At 40.2% G+C, this 15,595-nt stretch overlaps 1 protein-coding gene across 1 annotated transcript in view; it reads left to right on the forward strand.

The window, feature by feature from the left end:
• Positions 1-15,595, forward strand: part of SGPP2 (sphingosine-1-phosphate phosphatase 2) — a 91,115-nt gene that overhangs the window by 54,991 nt on the left and 20,529 nt on the right. Inside the window, exon 2 of the mRNA XM_058187754.1 lies at positions 11,039-11,197. Within this exon, the coding sequence (XP_058043737.1) occupies positions 11,039-11,197 (159 nt within the window). The remainder of the gene's footprint in view (positions 1-11,038; positions 11,198-15,595) is intronic.

Here is a 15,595-nt window from a genome sequence, read left to right on the forward strand (position 1 = left end):
ATAAGGCACAGCTTGCTGTTACGCTATGTGATGCATGGCATCCATTTTCTCACAGTGAGCTTACTCATATGAGCAGGGTTTTATTTTTCAATATTTCAAATAAGGAGTAACTGTAAGGACTTTTTCTCTAAGCAGTGTTCTCAAATAATTGTATAATAGTCTTGAAGCATTGTTTCTTCTGAATTGCTAATTTTTTTCCTCAGAACAAAAATATTTTTTACAGGTAGTCTTCAATTTACAACAGCTTATTTAGTGACCATTCAAAGTTACAACGGCAGTGACTTATGAACATTTTTGACACAACCATTCCCGCATTCCCATGATCATGTGATGCCTGGCAACTGAGTCATATTTTGACAGTTTCAGTGCCCTGGAGTCATGTGATCACCTTTTGCCACCTTCTGACAAGCGAAGCCAACGGGGAATCCAGATTCACATAACAACCATATTACTAATTTAACAGTCCAGTGATTCATTTAACAACTGTGGCAAGAAAAGTAATAAAACGAGGCAAAACTCACTTAACAAATGTCTCACATAGCAACAAAAAATGTGGGCTCAGTTGTGGTCATTAGACGTGTACTACCTGTACTTGCCTGTAAAAGAAGATTGCTCTCTACTTGTACCCAAGTGGTTGTGGATAATTTTAAGAAAGTGTTAAAAATTTACACTTTTACACTAGATCCGGGTGGAATGGCGGAGACGAGTCTTGAGAATGTTATCTGGGTTGAGTTCGATCCTGTGACTCCTGATGACATGGACAGGTTGTTGGGTAGGTTGAATCCCACCACATGTTTATTGGACCCGTGTCCCTCCTGGATGGTACTGGCCACATGGGAGGTCACACGAGGCTGGCTCCTGGGAGTTACCAACGCTTCTTTGTTCGAGGGTGTTTTCCCCGCCGCCTTGAAAGAGGCAGTGGTGAGGCTCCTCCTCAAGAAGCCCTCCCTGGACCTGGCTGTTTTAGCGAACTATCGTCCAGTCTCCAATCTTCGCTTTTTGGCTAAGGTTGTTGAGAGTGTGGTGGCATATCAGCTTCCTCAACACCTGGAGGAAACTGTCTATCTGGACCCTTTCCAGTCCGGTTTCAGACCCGGATACAGCACCGAGATGGCTTTGGTCGCGTTGGTGGATGACCTCTGGAGAGCCCGGGACAGGGGTTGTTCCTCTGTCCTGGTTCTGTTAGATCTCTCGGCGGCTTTTGATACCATCGACCATGGTATCCTGCTGCGGCGGTTGGAGGGATTGGGGGTGGGAGGCACCGTTTATTGATGGTTCTCCTCCTATCTCTCTGACCGTTCGCAGACGGTGTTGGCAGGGGGACAGAGGTCAGCCCCAAGGCGCCTCACTTGTGGGGTACCTCAGGGGTCTGTTCTCTCGCCTCTCCTGTTCAACATCTATATGAAGCCGCTGGGTGAGGTTATCCGTGGTTTCGAGGTGGATTATCATCTGTACGCTGATGATACTCAGCTGTACATTTTCACCCCGAACCACCCCAACAAAGCCATTGAGGTGATTGGCCAGTGTCTTGAGGCCGTGCGGGTCTGGATGGGGAGGAACAGGCTCCGACTCAACCTTTCCAAGACAGAGTGGCTGTGGGTTCCGGCATCCCGGTACAGTCAGCTTACACCATCGCTGACTGTGGGGGGGGGAAGTACTGACCCCCAGGGAAGGAGTGCACAACTTAGGCGTTCTTCTGGACGATCGGCTGTCCTTAGAGGAACATTTGACAGCCATCACCAGGGGAGCATTTTATCAGGTTCACCTGATTCGCCAGTTGCGCCCCTTCCTTGACCGGGACGCCTCACGCACGGTCACTCACGCCCTCGTCACTTCCCGCCTGGACTATTGCAATGGTCTCTACATGGGGCTCCCCTTGAAGAGCACCAGGAGGCTCCAGTTAGTCTAGAATGCGGCCGCACGGGTGATAGAGGGAGCACCACATTGCTCCCATATAACACCCATCCTGCGCGGCCTACACTGGCTGCCGGTAGCCTTCCAGGTGCAATTCAAGGTTTTGGTCACCATCTTTAAAGCGCTCCATGGCTTAGGACCGGGATATCTGCCTTCTGCCGCTGATTGCCTCCCAACGACCCGTGCGCTCCCACAGAGCGGGCCTCCTCAGGGTGCCATCGACCAAACAATGTAGGTTGGCGACCCCCAGGGGGAGGGCCTTCTCTGTGGGGGCACCGACCCTGTGGAACGAGCTTCCTCCGGGGTTACAACAACTCCCCGACCTCCAGACCTTCAGACGTGAACTGAAGACTTTATTATTTCAGCGATCTGGACTAGCCTAAGAATAAAATATTTTAGTTAGATTTTAATCGGTTTTTAATCGGTTTTTACCGTTTTAGTGATTTGGCTATTACAATATTTCATTTTAATTGGGTTTTATATTGCTTATTTATTATATTGTTTTATTTTAATATGCCTGTGAACCGCCCTGAGTCCTACGGGAGATAAAAGTATGATTAATAAATAAATAAATAATAAATAATAAAAAATTCAGGTAATCATCTGGTGCTTAGTATTTAACACACTGGAATACTTTGGCCACCTAATGAGAAGGAAGGACTCACTGGAGAAGAGCCTAATGCTGGAACGATTGAGGGCAAAAGAAGAAGGGGACTTCAGAGAATGAGGTGGCTGGATGGAGTCACTGACGCAGTCGGCGTGAGCTTAAATGATTTCCAGGGGATGGTAGAGGACAGGAAGGCCTGGAAGAAAGTTGTCCATGGGATCGCAATGGGTCGACAACGACTTTGCAACTAACAACAACAACAATTTAACACACTCTGGCCTACTCCTAGAGCAGGGGTCTCCAACCTTGGCAACGTTAAGACTTGTGGACTTCAACTCCCAGAATTCCTCAGCCAGCATTGCTGGCTGAAGATTCTGGGAGTTGAAGTCCACGAGTCTTAAAGTTGCCAAGGTTGGAGACCCCTGTCCTAGAGGATTTTCAGTCCATACTACAAAAAAGTGAAGCCCAATCAGATTTTATATATCAAAAAGAATTACAGTTGATTAAATTTCTAGATTCAACTACTGTATAGCCAATGACTTCACTGTGACCTGTGAAAACACAGAAATACACCATGTTATATTATTTCAGGATAAGCAATTTATTCAAAGAATAAGAAATCACAAGCCAAGGAAATACCATGTTTCCCTGAAAATAAGACTCTGTCTTATATTTTTTTGAACCCTGAAATAAGCGCTTGGCCTTATTGCTCAAAAGCCCGATTGGGCTTATTATCAGGGGATGTCTTATTTTGGGGAAAACAAGGTAGGAAGCATGAGGAAAGAAAAAGGGAATTGTGGTGTGTGCTGGCATAACACCTTTCTAAATAGCATCCTAAGCTAATCAAGCATCCTTGCTTCCAGATACTTAGGATGTAAAATGTAATAGGTTGAAACAGGAAGAGGAACAACTGAAAGCAGAAACAACAACTATGTGTTCTGAAAAAACATACTTCCCTTACAATGATAATTGTTGTAGAATTGGGATTAAATGTTGACAATCAATTCCTTTGTTTTAAAGGATAATTAGACAAATTTTTGAATGATAAATTTATTGACTGTCAAGCTCTACCCTGTGATGGCGAACCTATGGCACGCATGCCACAGGTGGCACGCGTAGCCATATCAGTGGGCACGCAAGCTCAGCTCCAGGGTGCATGCATGCACCAGCCAGCTGATTTTCAGGCCTTCTGGGCCCACCAGAAGTAGGGAAACAGTCTGTTTCCTGCCTCCGGAGGGCCTGGGTGCTGGTGGGGAAGGCTGGTTTTTCTCTCTCACCTGGCTTCAGAGCCTCTCTGTGAGTCTCTGGATGCTGGGGACAGCAAAAAAGTCACTTCCTGTCCAACCGGAAGTTGGTAAATGGGCCGTTTCTGGCTTCTGGAGGGCCTCTGGGTGGGGGACGCCGTTTTCGCCCTCCCCAGACTCATAGAGAGGCTCTGGAGCCAGGTGAGAGAGAAAAACGGGCCTACCAGGCCATCGCATGCCAGGAAGGGGGGATTGTGCGTGCATGCATGGGGCGGTGTGCATAGAATTATGGGTATGGGCACACACGTGCACAACACCCACCCCCCGCCCTCCTGGCACGCAATGGCAAAAAGATTAGTGTCGTGTCTTCGGCTCCCGAGCCAGGCCTTCTGGCAGAGAGTGACTCAGAGAGTGAGGGGGAAGAGACGACAGGGCTTCCCTCTGCAAGACCTTCCTCTCTGGCTCTGCTCCAGGTCCCAGAGGCAGGCCAGGTGGAGGAGATGATGAGGCCTCTTTCTCCTGCACCTTCCCCCTCCCAGGCAATGCCTCAAGACCCAGCTGCTGACAATCAGTCCTGGTTAAATCCCAGGTATCACAGAAAGGAGAGGTGGGAACAACAAAAGAAAGGGTGGGGCAGACCTAGAGAGTGCTGAGTCACGGAGCCACACCCCACAGGGTATAAAAGTAGGAGGAGCTGCTCTATAGCTTCTTGTGATGGACAAAAACTGACTCTTGGAAACTCTGGCTGCACTATTTCGAGACTAAGAATTTGGCTTCTAGATTTCTGTTTATTAACTGCAGTTACGCTGGCTTCTGAGGAGATAAGAGAACTTGGCAGGCAATCACAGGTTCGTTGCCAGAACTGATATCTGTCATAGGAATAAATTGCTGGCAAATATAGTCAGCTCGCGTGTCTTCTTGGTTGTGGTTGGTGGGGGACAGAACAATTAGCCATCACTGCTCTAGCCCAAAGACAACATAGCAAAATCCAATTGAGCCTAGTTTTTTTATTTACTTACACCTAATGGACAGACTAAAGCTAGAATCTTCTAATCTACTAAATATATCCTGAGAGATTCTTGGGTGTGGTTACTTTGAACCTCCTCCTACCCACCTCTCTCCAGTTTATGATTGTGCTATTTCTTAATCTGGGCTTCTCTCTGTTGAGATTTACTGCCTACTTTCAGGGAAAGCTCTGTGTTGCCCAAACTCCTTTCCACTGATTTTTCAGGTGCACATTCCATTACGTTGGTGGAACTGGGTGATGGAACTGTATATTAAGTCTGTCAACAAAATGCATTCTGGGTAGGGATGCAGTAATTTCTGTGAAAGTGAGGAGGCAATGCAATTCTAGTTGATGCAGCTTGAAGCCTTAAAAGGCAGTTCCAACAGAAACCAACCAGAAAACCACACACACACAGACAAACAAACATATTCACACATATATATATCTTGGCGATTCTAAAGATTGACAGGGAGTGGGAGAAAAAACTTCGGGGCATGTACTGTCAATGTGAGAATTTGCTGGTCACTGGAACTGTTGATAGAGGCAGGCAAGGTGAAGCAGTATGTTCCATTTGCTTTGCTATTTTTACCAGGGCAACCTACCCAAATATGGGACGGAGCATACTACCTCTACTTTTGCCTTTCAGCCCCAATCCAGGAGCCTCCGCAGGCAGTCGCTTTCACGACAAGCTATTTTTGTGTTAAACTCTTTTATGCATTTACCTTTATTTCTTTGCCGGTAAATATAAAAAATTTAACACAAAAATTTTAGAAGTTATGTTACATAACAGCTTCAAGGAATTTTACATCAAAACAAAATTCTGCATTGCTAAATGGAGATAACAGAGATTATCATTGGGAAATACATTGGAAAGAAGCCCTTGAACCCATATCTTACTTTGAGTTTTTATTAATTAACCACTGGAAGAACATAGATGATCCATTATTCATTTCTAGCAAGAATTTCCTTATGCTTTTATAGCACCAACAGTATGCTAGTTGGTTTACAAATTTCAAGGGAATCCAAGAAGACTATGATAGGAGTGGTGAGGTGCATAATCTTCCTTCAGCTATGGAAGCTCAACATGCAACTTTAGGAAAGTTTTTTTCCCGTTTCTCTCTTTACTGTGTTTCCCCGAAAATAAGACCCTGTCTTATATTTTTTTGAATCCTGAAATAAATGTTTGGCCTTATTGCCATGCGCTCAAAAGCCCGATTGGGCTTATTATCAGGGGATATTTTATTTTGGGGGAAATGGGGTAACTATAAATTCACGGGTCTCTCTCATAGGAAAAAAAGTTTAGTGACAGGCAGGAAGTAAATTTAATAAATAAAGAATAGAACATAATGTTTCATTTCATCATTTGGGACGAGAAATCATACCAGAGCTGATCATTTTGTTGTCTAACATACTTAGGCCTGTGAGCTATTGGATCAGTTCTGTTTAATTTACCAGTTTTCTGTCCCAATAGTGTGTGGGGCTTTTAATTGCTTATTCCACCTTGCTTGTGTAGAATAACTAGTCTTAAAAATGGAATGGTTGAATTGAATTTGATGGAAATGTTGAAGGATTGAACCCTGTAATGAATTGTTGAAATGAGCATTATGATGAAAGAATATAATTGCTAGGAAAGAACAATGTAATTATGCATTCTCTGTTCACATATACTTGAATTTATATGCATGTATTTGAACAGACTCTGGAATGAGGAATAGAGGTGTGGTACACATTTAGCAGAATAATGCACTTGAGTTTAAAGAAGTAGAGAATAGATATTCTTAACTTGAAATCAGAAGAGATTAGCTCAAATTACTCTTTAAATCCAAAGTTAAGTCTTTATTTTTAACACACACTTAGTCATGTTGTTTTTTTTTAATCAATGGAAAATTGTGTAAGGTATACGACTCTTTTTTCAACTATTATTCTTGTTAACTGAAACAGTTCACTTTGATGTTTGGACCAAGAGTGAACTGTTTTTCTTGAAACAACATGGATTATTATGCCAGACTAACAAAGTTATATCCATATAAAAGCATAGACATAAATTTATAGAAATAAAGGCTCAGTATGTCTGAGCAACTCTGTAACAATAAGTACAACTACAGCAAACACCTCCCCCAAATCCAAAGTGAATCACTCTATCTAGAAAAATGGAAAAATAAATCATTATCTTTGATTAAATCATAGAATACTACAGTTATACAGATTTATACAGATTAACAGAGTTGGAAGGGACCTTGTAGGTCATCTAGTCCAACCTCCTGCCCAAGCAGAATTTGAAGTGACCACAGAAGTCATCTGATTTAATCTCATCCTGAGCGAAAAGTCCTCTGGCAGATGACCATTCAGCCTTTGTTTCAAGCCCTCTTAACGAAGACAGACTCATTATGTCCTGTGTGGCAGCCTGTTCCACTGGCTAACAACTTGTACAGTCAAGAAGTTTCTCTTGACATCTAATCTTAAAATTAGTCCTTACAGTTTTAAGCCACTGATTCCAACTCTTCCTTCTGGGGCAACAGAGGAAAAAGTCCATTCCCTTTTTTTTTCTAAGAACCCTTAGAGTATTGAAAACCATCATCATATTTCCTTTTAATTGATTTTCATGTAATCTAAATATGCCTATAGGCTATAAGCATTTCCTATAGGTCTTTAGTTTCCAGACCACTATCCTTGCAGTGAATTTGATCTAATTTGGCATGTCCATTTTGAACTATTGTGCTCAAAAACTGGCATTGTATTCCATACAAGATCTGACCAGAGCAGAGCAGAATGTCCTCATACTTTATTCTCCATTCATATTTATTCCTTCATACATCTGTGAGGAGGGTTTCCTTGAAAAGTGTTTGCAATTGTTACATCCAGGATTTTATTTACACAGCCCCTTGGAGCAAGTATCTTTCCTTTTCTCCCAAAATAACATTTTAAATGAGGGATGTCAAACTTGCATCATCATGGCGGTGTCACGTGATATATCAGGACTTCCCCCCTTTGCTAAACTGGGCGTGGGCGTGGTCAGCACATGATGCACCTGGCCTGCAGGCTCAGAGTTTGATAGCCCTGTTTTAAATGAGCTATTGCGAGGAATTATTGACATCATGTGATGTAGTGGTTTGCAGCATGATGGCACTGTGAGCATGCAATTGGTAGCAGTTATTTGCCACAGAATGTTTTAAGAATGTTTTGGAAATGCTATTTCGGTGGATCTGAAGTAGACATTTTGCATCATGCCAATTGAAATTAGTGTATTTTATTTATTTAAATTGCAATCATGAGAGAGGGGGGAAATTTCCCTCTTCTTTTCCTACCACTATCCTGGATTTGTTTCTCAATGTTCCATTTGTCTGTAAAATAGTTTCATTTTTAAATTTTAATTAAAATATTTAGACTACTATTAAAAAGATGAGAACAAGGGATAAAAACTAAACTATAGGTGAATAAACATTTTAAAGTATCGTAGAGCTTGTGATTTTCATTAATTAGATATAAATTACTGAGTGTACTATAACAATTGCACTTAGATTTATATACTGCTTCAGTGTTTTATAGTACTACAGTTCAGTGGTTTACAGAGTCAGTTTACACAAGCTGGGTCCTCATTTTACCGACCTCAGAAGGATGGAAGGCTGAGTCAATCTTGATCCGGTCAAAATCGAACGCCTGACAGTGAGCAGAGTTAGCAGTTATACAGTTTTTAAAAACCAAAAAGCACAATTAAGCTTTAAGCTACAGCAAGAATCTATCTCAAGAATCACTGTCAACACAGTATAAAATCACCATGTAGAATTATAAATTAAAAGACATTCAATCCACATAATTAAGAAACTTTTCTGATGAAATATCCTGTGCAATTAGAGCATAGGTCCCAAATTATGCATATGGTACAAATCCATGCATTAAATTGAAATCTGTGGATGCTTTGTGCTGAATACTATGTCAAATGTACTTTTAAGGTACAATTCTATTCTAAACATTGAAGTGTACTCTCAAATTTGGTGAGTCATTCTTCCATGGACAAAGAACCTTTTCAGTGAAAGGCATAAAATCTTGCAGCAGCTAGCATATGCAATGTTAATTCAGTACACTTTGAAGGGATGCATGGTTTAATAAGAAAATTGAGGCTGAAATGGGAATTCAGCTTTTAAGGTATTTTTTAATGTTAGTATTAATCATTTTCCAGAATTGAGCTTTACAACACTGCAACCAATTAGGAAAAAGAGATCTGCTCTCTTGATTACATTTCCAAACTTTAGAGAACGAGTTGTCCATTTTTAGTAGTCAGGATTCAAGTGGTGTTCCAACAATAAGACATCTTGTAATAGTTTTCTCTGATATTTGGAATAAATTTAATATTCTTCCATTGGAATTCTCATTGTTGCATGTGGTGCTTATAATACTCAATGATCTGTCTCATTCTGTTTGGCTCCCATGACAAAGTTTGTTCAGTTGTTTGCATTTCCTTGCTTTCAAATCCAGTGGGCTTTGAGAGATTTCCCACCGTTTCAGGATGCATTTATTCTCAAATGTTTTCATTGGTACCTTCATTCCAAGACCTCTTAAAAACTTCAAGAACCTCCAACGTACTTTGTTGGACAAATATCTGAATGTAGAACATTCCACAGAGGAGAAATTATTCCACTTTTCTATGGTGAGGTAAATGTTATTTAGGAAAGAAACATTATCTACTGTCAAAAAGCTTTTCCTTTCTCTTAAATTTCCTATTCTTCATTTCCTACAAACTTTCCCCCCTCCCCCTTTTATTTTCCTTATTCTTTCCCCCCTTTTTTTCTTTATTCATTCTCTGGTTATTCTATTTCTGCTTTTCCTCCTCCAATTAGAAAGGCCCTGCGTATTTGGAAGTTGTTGATGAAGGAAGAAGGACTACCCTCAACTTTGGGCAGAGGTGGTATTCAGCTGGTTCAGACCGGTTTGGGCGAACCCATAGCGGAGATAGCCCCAGCTCTATGCTGTCCTATTTAGAATAGAATACAATAGAATTTTATTGGCCAAGTGTGATTGGACACACAAGGAATTTGTCTTGGTGCATATGCTCTCAGTGTACATAAAAGAAAAGATACGTTCATCAAGGTACAACATTTACAACACAATTGATGGTCAATATATCAATATAAATCATAAGGATTGCCAGCAACAAGTTATAGTCATACAGTCATAAGTGGAAAGAGATTGGTGATGGGAACTATGAGATGATTAATAGTAGTGCAGATTCAGTAAATAGTTTGACAGTGTTGATGGAATTATTTGTTTAGCAGAGTGATGGCCTTCGGGAAAAAACTGTTCTTGTGTCTAGTTGTTCTGATGTGCAGTGCTCTATAGCATCGTTTTGAGGGTAGGAGTTGAAACAGTTTATGTTCAGGATGCGAGGGGTCTGTAAATATTTTCACGGCTCTCTTCTTGATTCGTGCAGTATACAGGTCCTCAATGGAAGGCAGGTTGGTAGCAATTATTTTTTCTGCAGTTCTAATTATCCTCTGAAGTCTGTGTTTTTCTTGTTGGGTTGCAGAACCAAACCAGACAGTTATAGAGGTGCAAATGACAGACTCAATAATTCCTCTGTAGAACTGAATCAGCAATTAGGCACAGTTTTGAGGCTGGGCACATGCTCAGAAGATGCGCGTGCGAGAAAGTGCATGCCAGAAGGCTGGGTGCATGTGCAGAAGTTGGTAACAAAATGTGAAACCCGTCGCTGGCTTTGGGGACAATTTAGAACAGGGGTCTCCAACCTTGGTCCCTTTAAGACTTGTGGACTGCAACTCCCAGAGCTTTGCTGGCTGAGGAACTCTGGGAGTTGAAGTCCACAAGTCTTAAAGGGACCAAGGTTGGAGACCCCTGATTTAGAAAAAGCTTAAAATATATCTTGAACACTAACATCATTTTGTCATGATAAAAAAATGATTGGTTGAATGTCTTTGGGCACTGGTGAACTTCAAGCAGTATCCTTAATTGTATCAGTAACTGTAGAAAGAATATCAATGAAATTTGCTGTTCTTCTCATACCATCATAGCATAAGGGAAACTGAAATATGCTACCTTGCTTTCCAGGGCTTCTTATTAATTCAGTAAGTCCCTACTGCAGCAACAGAATCAGGAAAACTGTTGTAACTTCCTGCTGTTTAAAAAAGAGAGCTAGAAGCTGAAGGCGAGTTTTTGTTTGTATTTTCCAATTTTTGGAATACCAGGATTGTTGAAAATGAATATCATTTAGATTCCCCTTATAAATGTACTAACACACTTACAATTTCCTTGCAGGACTCTTCACAAGATTATGTTGTAACAAATTATTTCTACTACTACCTGTTCAAAATTTCTGCTGCAATGGGCCAGGAAGTTTTCTACATCACGTTTCTTCCATTCACTTACTGGATCATTAACGCCCACGTTGCACGGAGACTGATAATTATGTGGTCGGTAAGTATTATTCACAGTTTTATAGTTTGTTGCTATTTTTCTCTATCTAACTGGTTGTAAATTAAACCATGTAAAAGCCCCACTAACTACTTCTATGGTCATTTCTCCCCATTTGAATGGAGACAATAAGATCCTTGGTGTGGAACTCCCAAACAATGATATAAACTCAGTGGTGGTATTCAGTTGGTTCTATCTGGCTCGGGCGAACCGGTAGTGGCGGCTGCGAGTGGCTCCGCCCACCTGCCCAGACATAATCATGTCCCATTTATCCAAGTTTTTGATGCTCTGCGCATGTGTGGAAGGCTCTGCCTATGTGCGGAGATGGCACATGAGCTCCCATTTGCGAACCGGTAGCGAAGGTAAGTGTATAAGGTTTATAACCTGTATAAACTGTTGATTTTCAGAAGGGTTCATGCCTGATGCAATATCTCCTGAGACGGTCTCTTCCAGATGCTTACAAAATGGACACTTCGTGGGAAGAATGTTCAGATGAACAGCCATGTAAGAGAGCGTCATACTGTTGAAACTTGTTTTCATATATATGAGACTGCTGGAATTGAATCAATCCAGCCTTTACATCTGGGGAGAATATTAGTCCTACAGTTCCTTTTCATTGTAGTAATTCTCCAGAGGATTAGAATAGCTGATCAAGAACAATGGTGGTCTTTGCTGCGTTGTGCTCTATTCTCAGTATCGGATTTTCATTTTTATATCTCTGAGTGTAGTAGTGCCCTCTGCTGGACTTAAACGATTAACAGGGCTGAATTGGTGACTTCTGTTAAGCATTTTGTATTCCATCAATTTAAGACAGCTTGCTTGAAGAAGGACAAAGGCATTCCATGTTCTGCAATGAATCTAGGTATAAAATCAATAGTGGTACCAGAAATGAGAGAATGGATAAGAATGCCTCAACATACATACACAAATTCCTTAGCTGTGTAAGCCTTCCCCCTGCTTAGCAGATGGTGGCAAGGATGGTAGAATATTTTTTTAATGAACAACATGCATTTGACACCTGGATTTTCTGAGTTGAGAGAAGCCACTACAACTCTGCTTTTCAGGGTACCTGGTTTGTCAGAATGACTGACTGACTGACTGACTGACTGAATGAATGAATGAATGACAGGATGGATTCATATAGGCATGCTGTAAACTGTGGAAGTTACCTATGTCCAGGGAGCAAGCCTTACCAGTACTCTCACACAAAATCATGTATCAAAATTGTGGTTTAAGTTTAGGGTTTATGTAGAAAAATGGAGATTGGCACAGAAGGACCTAATTTTATTGTGTGTGACATGATGCTTTTAATAATCCAACATCTCTGGAACTCATAAAGTAATTCCACAGTTTCCACCAGTGGATATATTTCCTGACCACCCAGAGTGTCATTTAAAGAGGCCAGACCATATAACACATCTTCCCACACCCATTCCCTATCCAGGACCAACCTCAGCTCTCTGTTTCAGGTATGTTTTGAAAGTATCATATGCCATATGTACTAAATTGGTAATCTGAGTGAATATAGCCAGTTTTCTTTACAAAAAGGCCTAAACAAAAATGTTCAAGTAACAATTATGCTGCCATTTTCCAGCTATTGTCTTGGCATTTCATACTGTAGTTCTCTGAATGCATTGATTTGGCTGGATGATACAAACCCATTTTCAGGAAACTGAACTTAGTTAGATTGTTGTAGACATAGCCTTTCAGTGTTCTTTTATTGCTTTAAAACATTTCTGAGTATCCAAATTGTTACAGTCTAAGTGCTTCCTCTTTCTTATTTGTTTGATTTATTTATACCCTGCCATTCTGCTCAAATGAGCACTTAAGAAAACTAGCATAAGTTAAAAACTTGAAAGTTTTTTTTAAAAAAATGGAAATGGATGCTAAAATCAATAACCAATTAAAACCCCAGCAAAAATAAGGTTCTTTACAGATTTTTTTAACTGCCAAGAGAGTTAGGGGCTAAACATAACTTCTGAAAGAATGAGTTCCATGCCTTTCCACGAACCTTGTTCCAGGGACTTGATAAGCAACATTCTGGCCACAGGAGCTTCTTTGAAAGGGTTTCTGTAGACCTTACAGGCTGGACAGGGATATAATAGAAGATAAGATCCCTCCAGTTGTCAGGGCCTTAAAGGTCAATAAAGTGTCTTAGCTGTATCCAGCAGGGATATCAGTCAACAGCCCTTCTGCATCATTTATAACACTAAAGCATTTCTCGGCGGTGTGCCCCATTTTACATATGTAGAAAATAGTTTTTAGGGTAAGAACTAGTAACAGTTATTAACACATATATTAAAATTCATTGTAACAATAATTGATTATGTGCCATCAAGTTGTTTCTGACTCCTAATGAGATAGATAGATTTTCTCCATGAACCCATGTTAAATACAAAATTCAAGTATTTAACTATGGGTGTATGAGGATACACATGGGAGATGCAGTTTACTTTTTAATTTAAACCTAGTAGTGTTTTTTTTTACATTATTGTTTTTTCTCTTGTTTACTTTCTTTGTATTTCAATATATTCCTTCTTTATATTGTACTTACAAAAATAGTGTGCTCTACAAGCAACTGGTTATAACAATTTAATGTGTTTAATCAAGGGATAGATTAATACACCAAGATTAGCCTTAATTTTGCAAAAGTGCTTCTTGCCACAGCCAGAACCTGCAAAATTCCAGTAACAGCTAAGGGTCAAAGTATTTTCAGTCATCAGAGCTACCTTCTTTAGAAGGAGTGCAGTCTATTCAATTAAAATAGATTGAATTTCTGTTTCTGAGTCAGTGGCATCAAGGGACAGCAGGACGATAAAAGTGGCTTTACAGTATCATGAGTGTAATATCTATTGATATTACATACCTCTAAAGCTGGCTGAGGAATTCTGGTAGTTGAAGTCCACAAAGTCTTAAAGTTGGCAAATTTGGAGACACCTACTCTAAAGGAATAGAACTTGTAGTATAAACTGAAGAGCCAGTATGGTCTAGTGGTTAAGGTACTGGTCTACAAATTGAGATTATGAATTCTGTCCCTACCTTAGGCATGAAAGCTGACGAGTGCCCTTGGGCAAGTCACTGATTCTCAGTTCAATCACCAGATAGGAGTTGTTATGGAGAAAATAGAAGGAGGAAGTATGATGGATGTTCTCCATCTTGAAATATTTATAAAATGATAAAAATCAAATGAATAAATAACATTGTGGTGCTGGTTTTTGTCATTTTGATGAAAGCAAGACATATCCACCACCACTTTTTTATTTGTGAACAATGCCTCTATTTTCCCTTGGCTCAGTTCAGTTTGTAAACCATTGTTCCTTTTAATTTGGTGAAAATGTTAGCTGATTCTAAAGGGGCAAAGATGTGGGAAAATTTAAAACTAAGCTGAATCAACACATCTTAAGGCCATAAAAATTGGTTCAATCTGTGTTCCCTGACTTCACTCATCCATTTATGGATTGGGTCAAAGAGAGCTACATACCTAGGGTAGTTGCTTTTATTGGAGATCACCAGATGTATTGGGAAGACTAGTATTTCTTACTCAAAGCAGACCTCTAAATTGTGAACAGAAAGGTTTTTTTTGTCTTGCTTTAATTGAAGGCTTCTTATATATGCATTTTGTTTGATTGAACTACTTAACAAGATGTATGTGTTTGAGTAAAACTCTACACCTTGCAATGTGTTTTAGCAAAACATTTTAAAAATATTACCTTGCTAATATATTCAGGCATGAATAACATCCACAGTAAATATGTGGAAGAACTGAGCCTGAATGACAATATATCAACTGGAGAGTGTTTGATGCATGCTAATAAGTTTCAGAAAAGAGGGATTCCTCATGTTGGACATCTGTAGACCTTTAATGATTAGAACAGTGATGGCAATGATGATAGCCAAAATTGTCAGTACTTATATAAGAATTATCCCAGCATTTTCATACTCTCATTTAAATAGAGAGTGTGTAGTTCTCTGTATACTATTTAACCAGTATACCTACTGTGACAAGGACAATGCTGGGAGGATACTGGGAATTGCAATTCAGCAATGTCTGGAGTCTCACCAATAGGAGAGTGCAAATTGGACTGGACTGACTTCAAAACATTTCTTTTTTCTTCTATAATGAAATTGATTTGAGTGTTCTGGAAATGATTTGGCATTTTTAGAAATGCGTTGTTTGGGACATGATGTTCTGTATGTGCTAGAACACTTCTCTAGCTGCATATTTCCAAGCTTTTCATTATAGTAATTGCATCTGTTGATTCCTCAAGATTTCACAATCCAAATTAGTGGCTATTTGTATTTAACTTTTAAAGTCTGAGCTTTATTGCTTTTGGCTTAATATCTTAATGTCTTGATATCTGTCTTGACATAAGGCTGCTTATAGAACAGCAGAGAAAATAC

This window comes from Ahaetulla prasina, chromosome 6 (assembly GCF_028640845.1).
Source record: "Ahaetulla prasina isolate Xishuangbanna chromosome 6, ASM2864084v1, whole genome shotgun sequence".
NCBI lineage: Eukaryota > Metazoa > Chordata > Lepidosauria > Squamata > Colubridae > Ahaetulla > Ahaetulla prasina.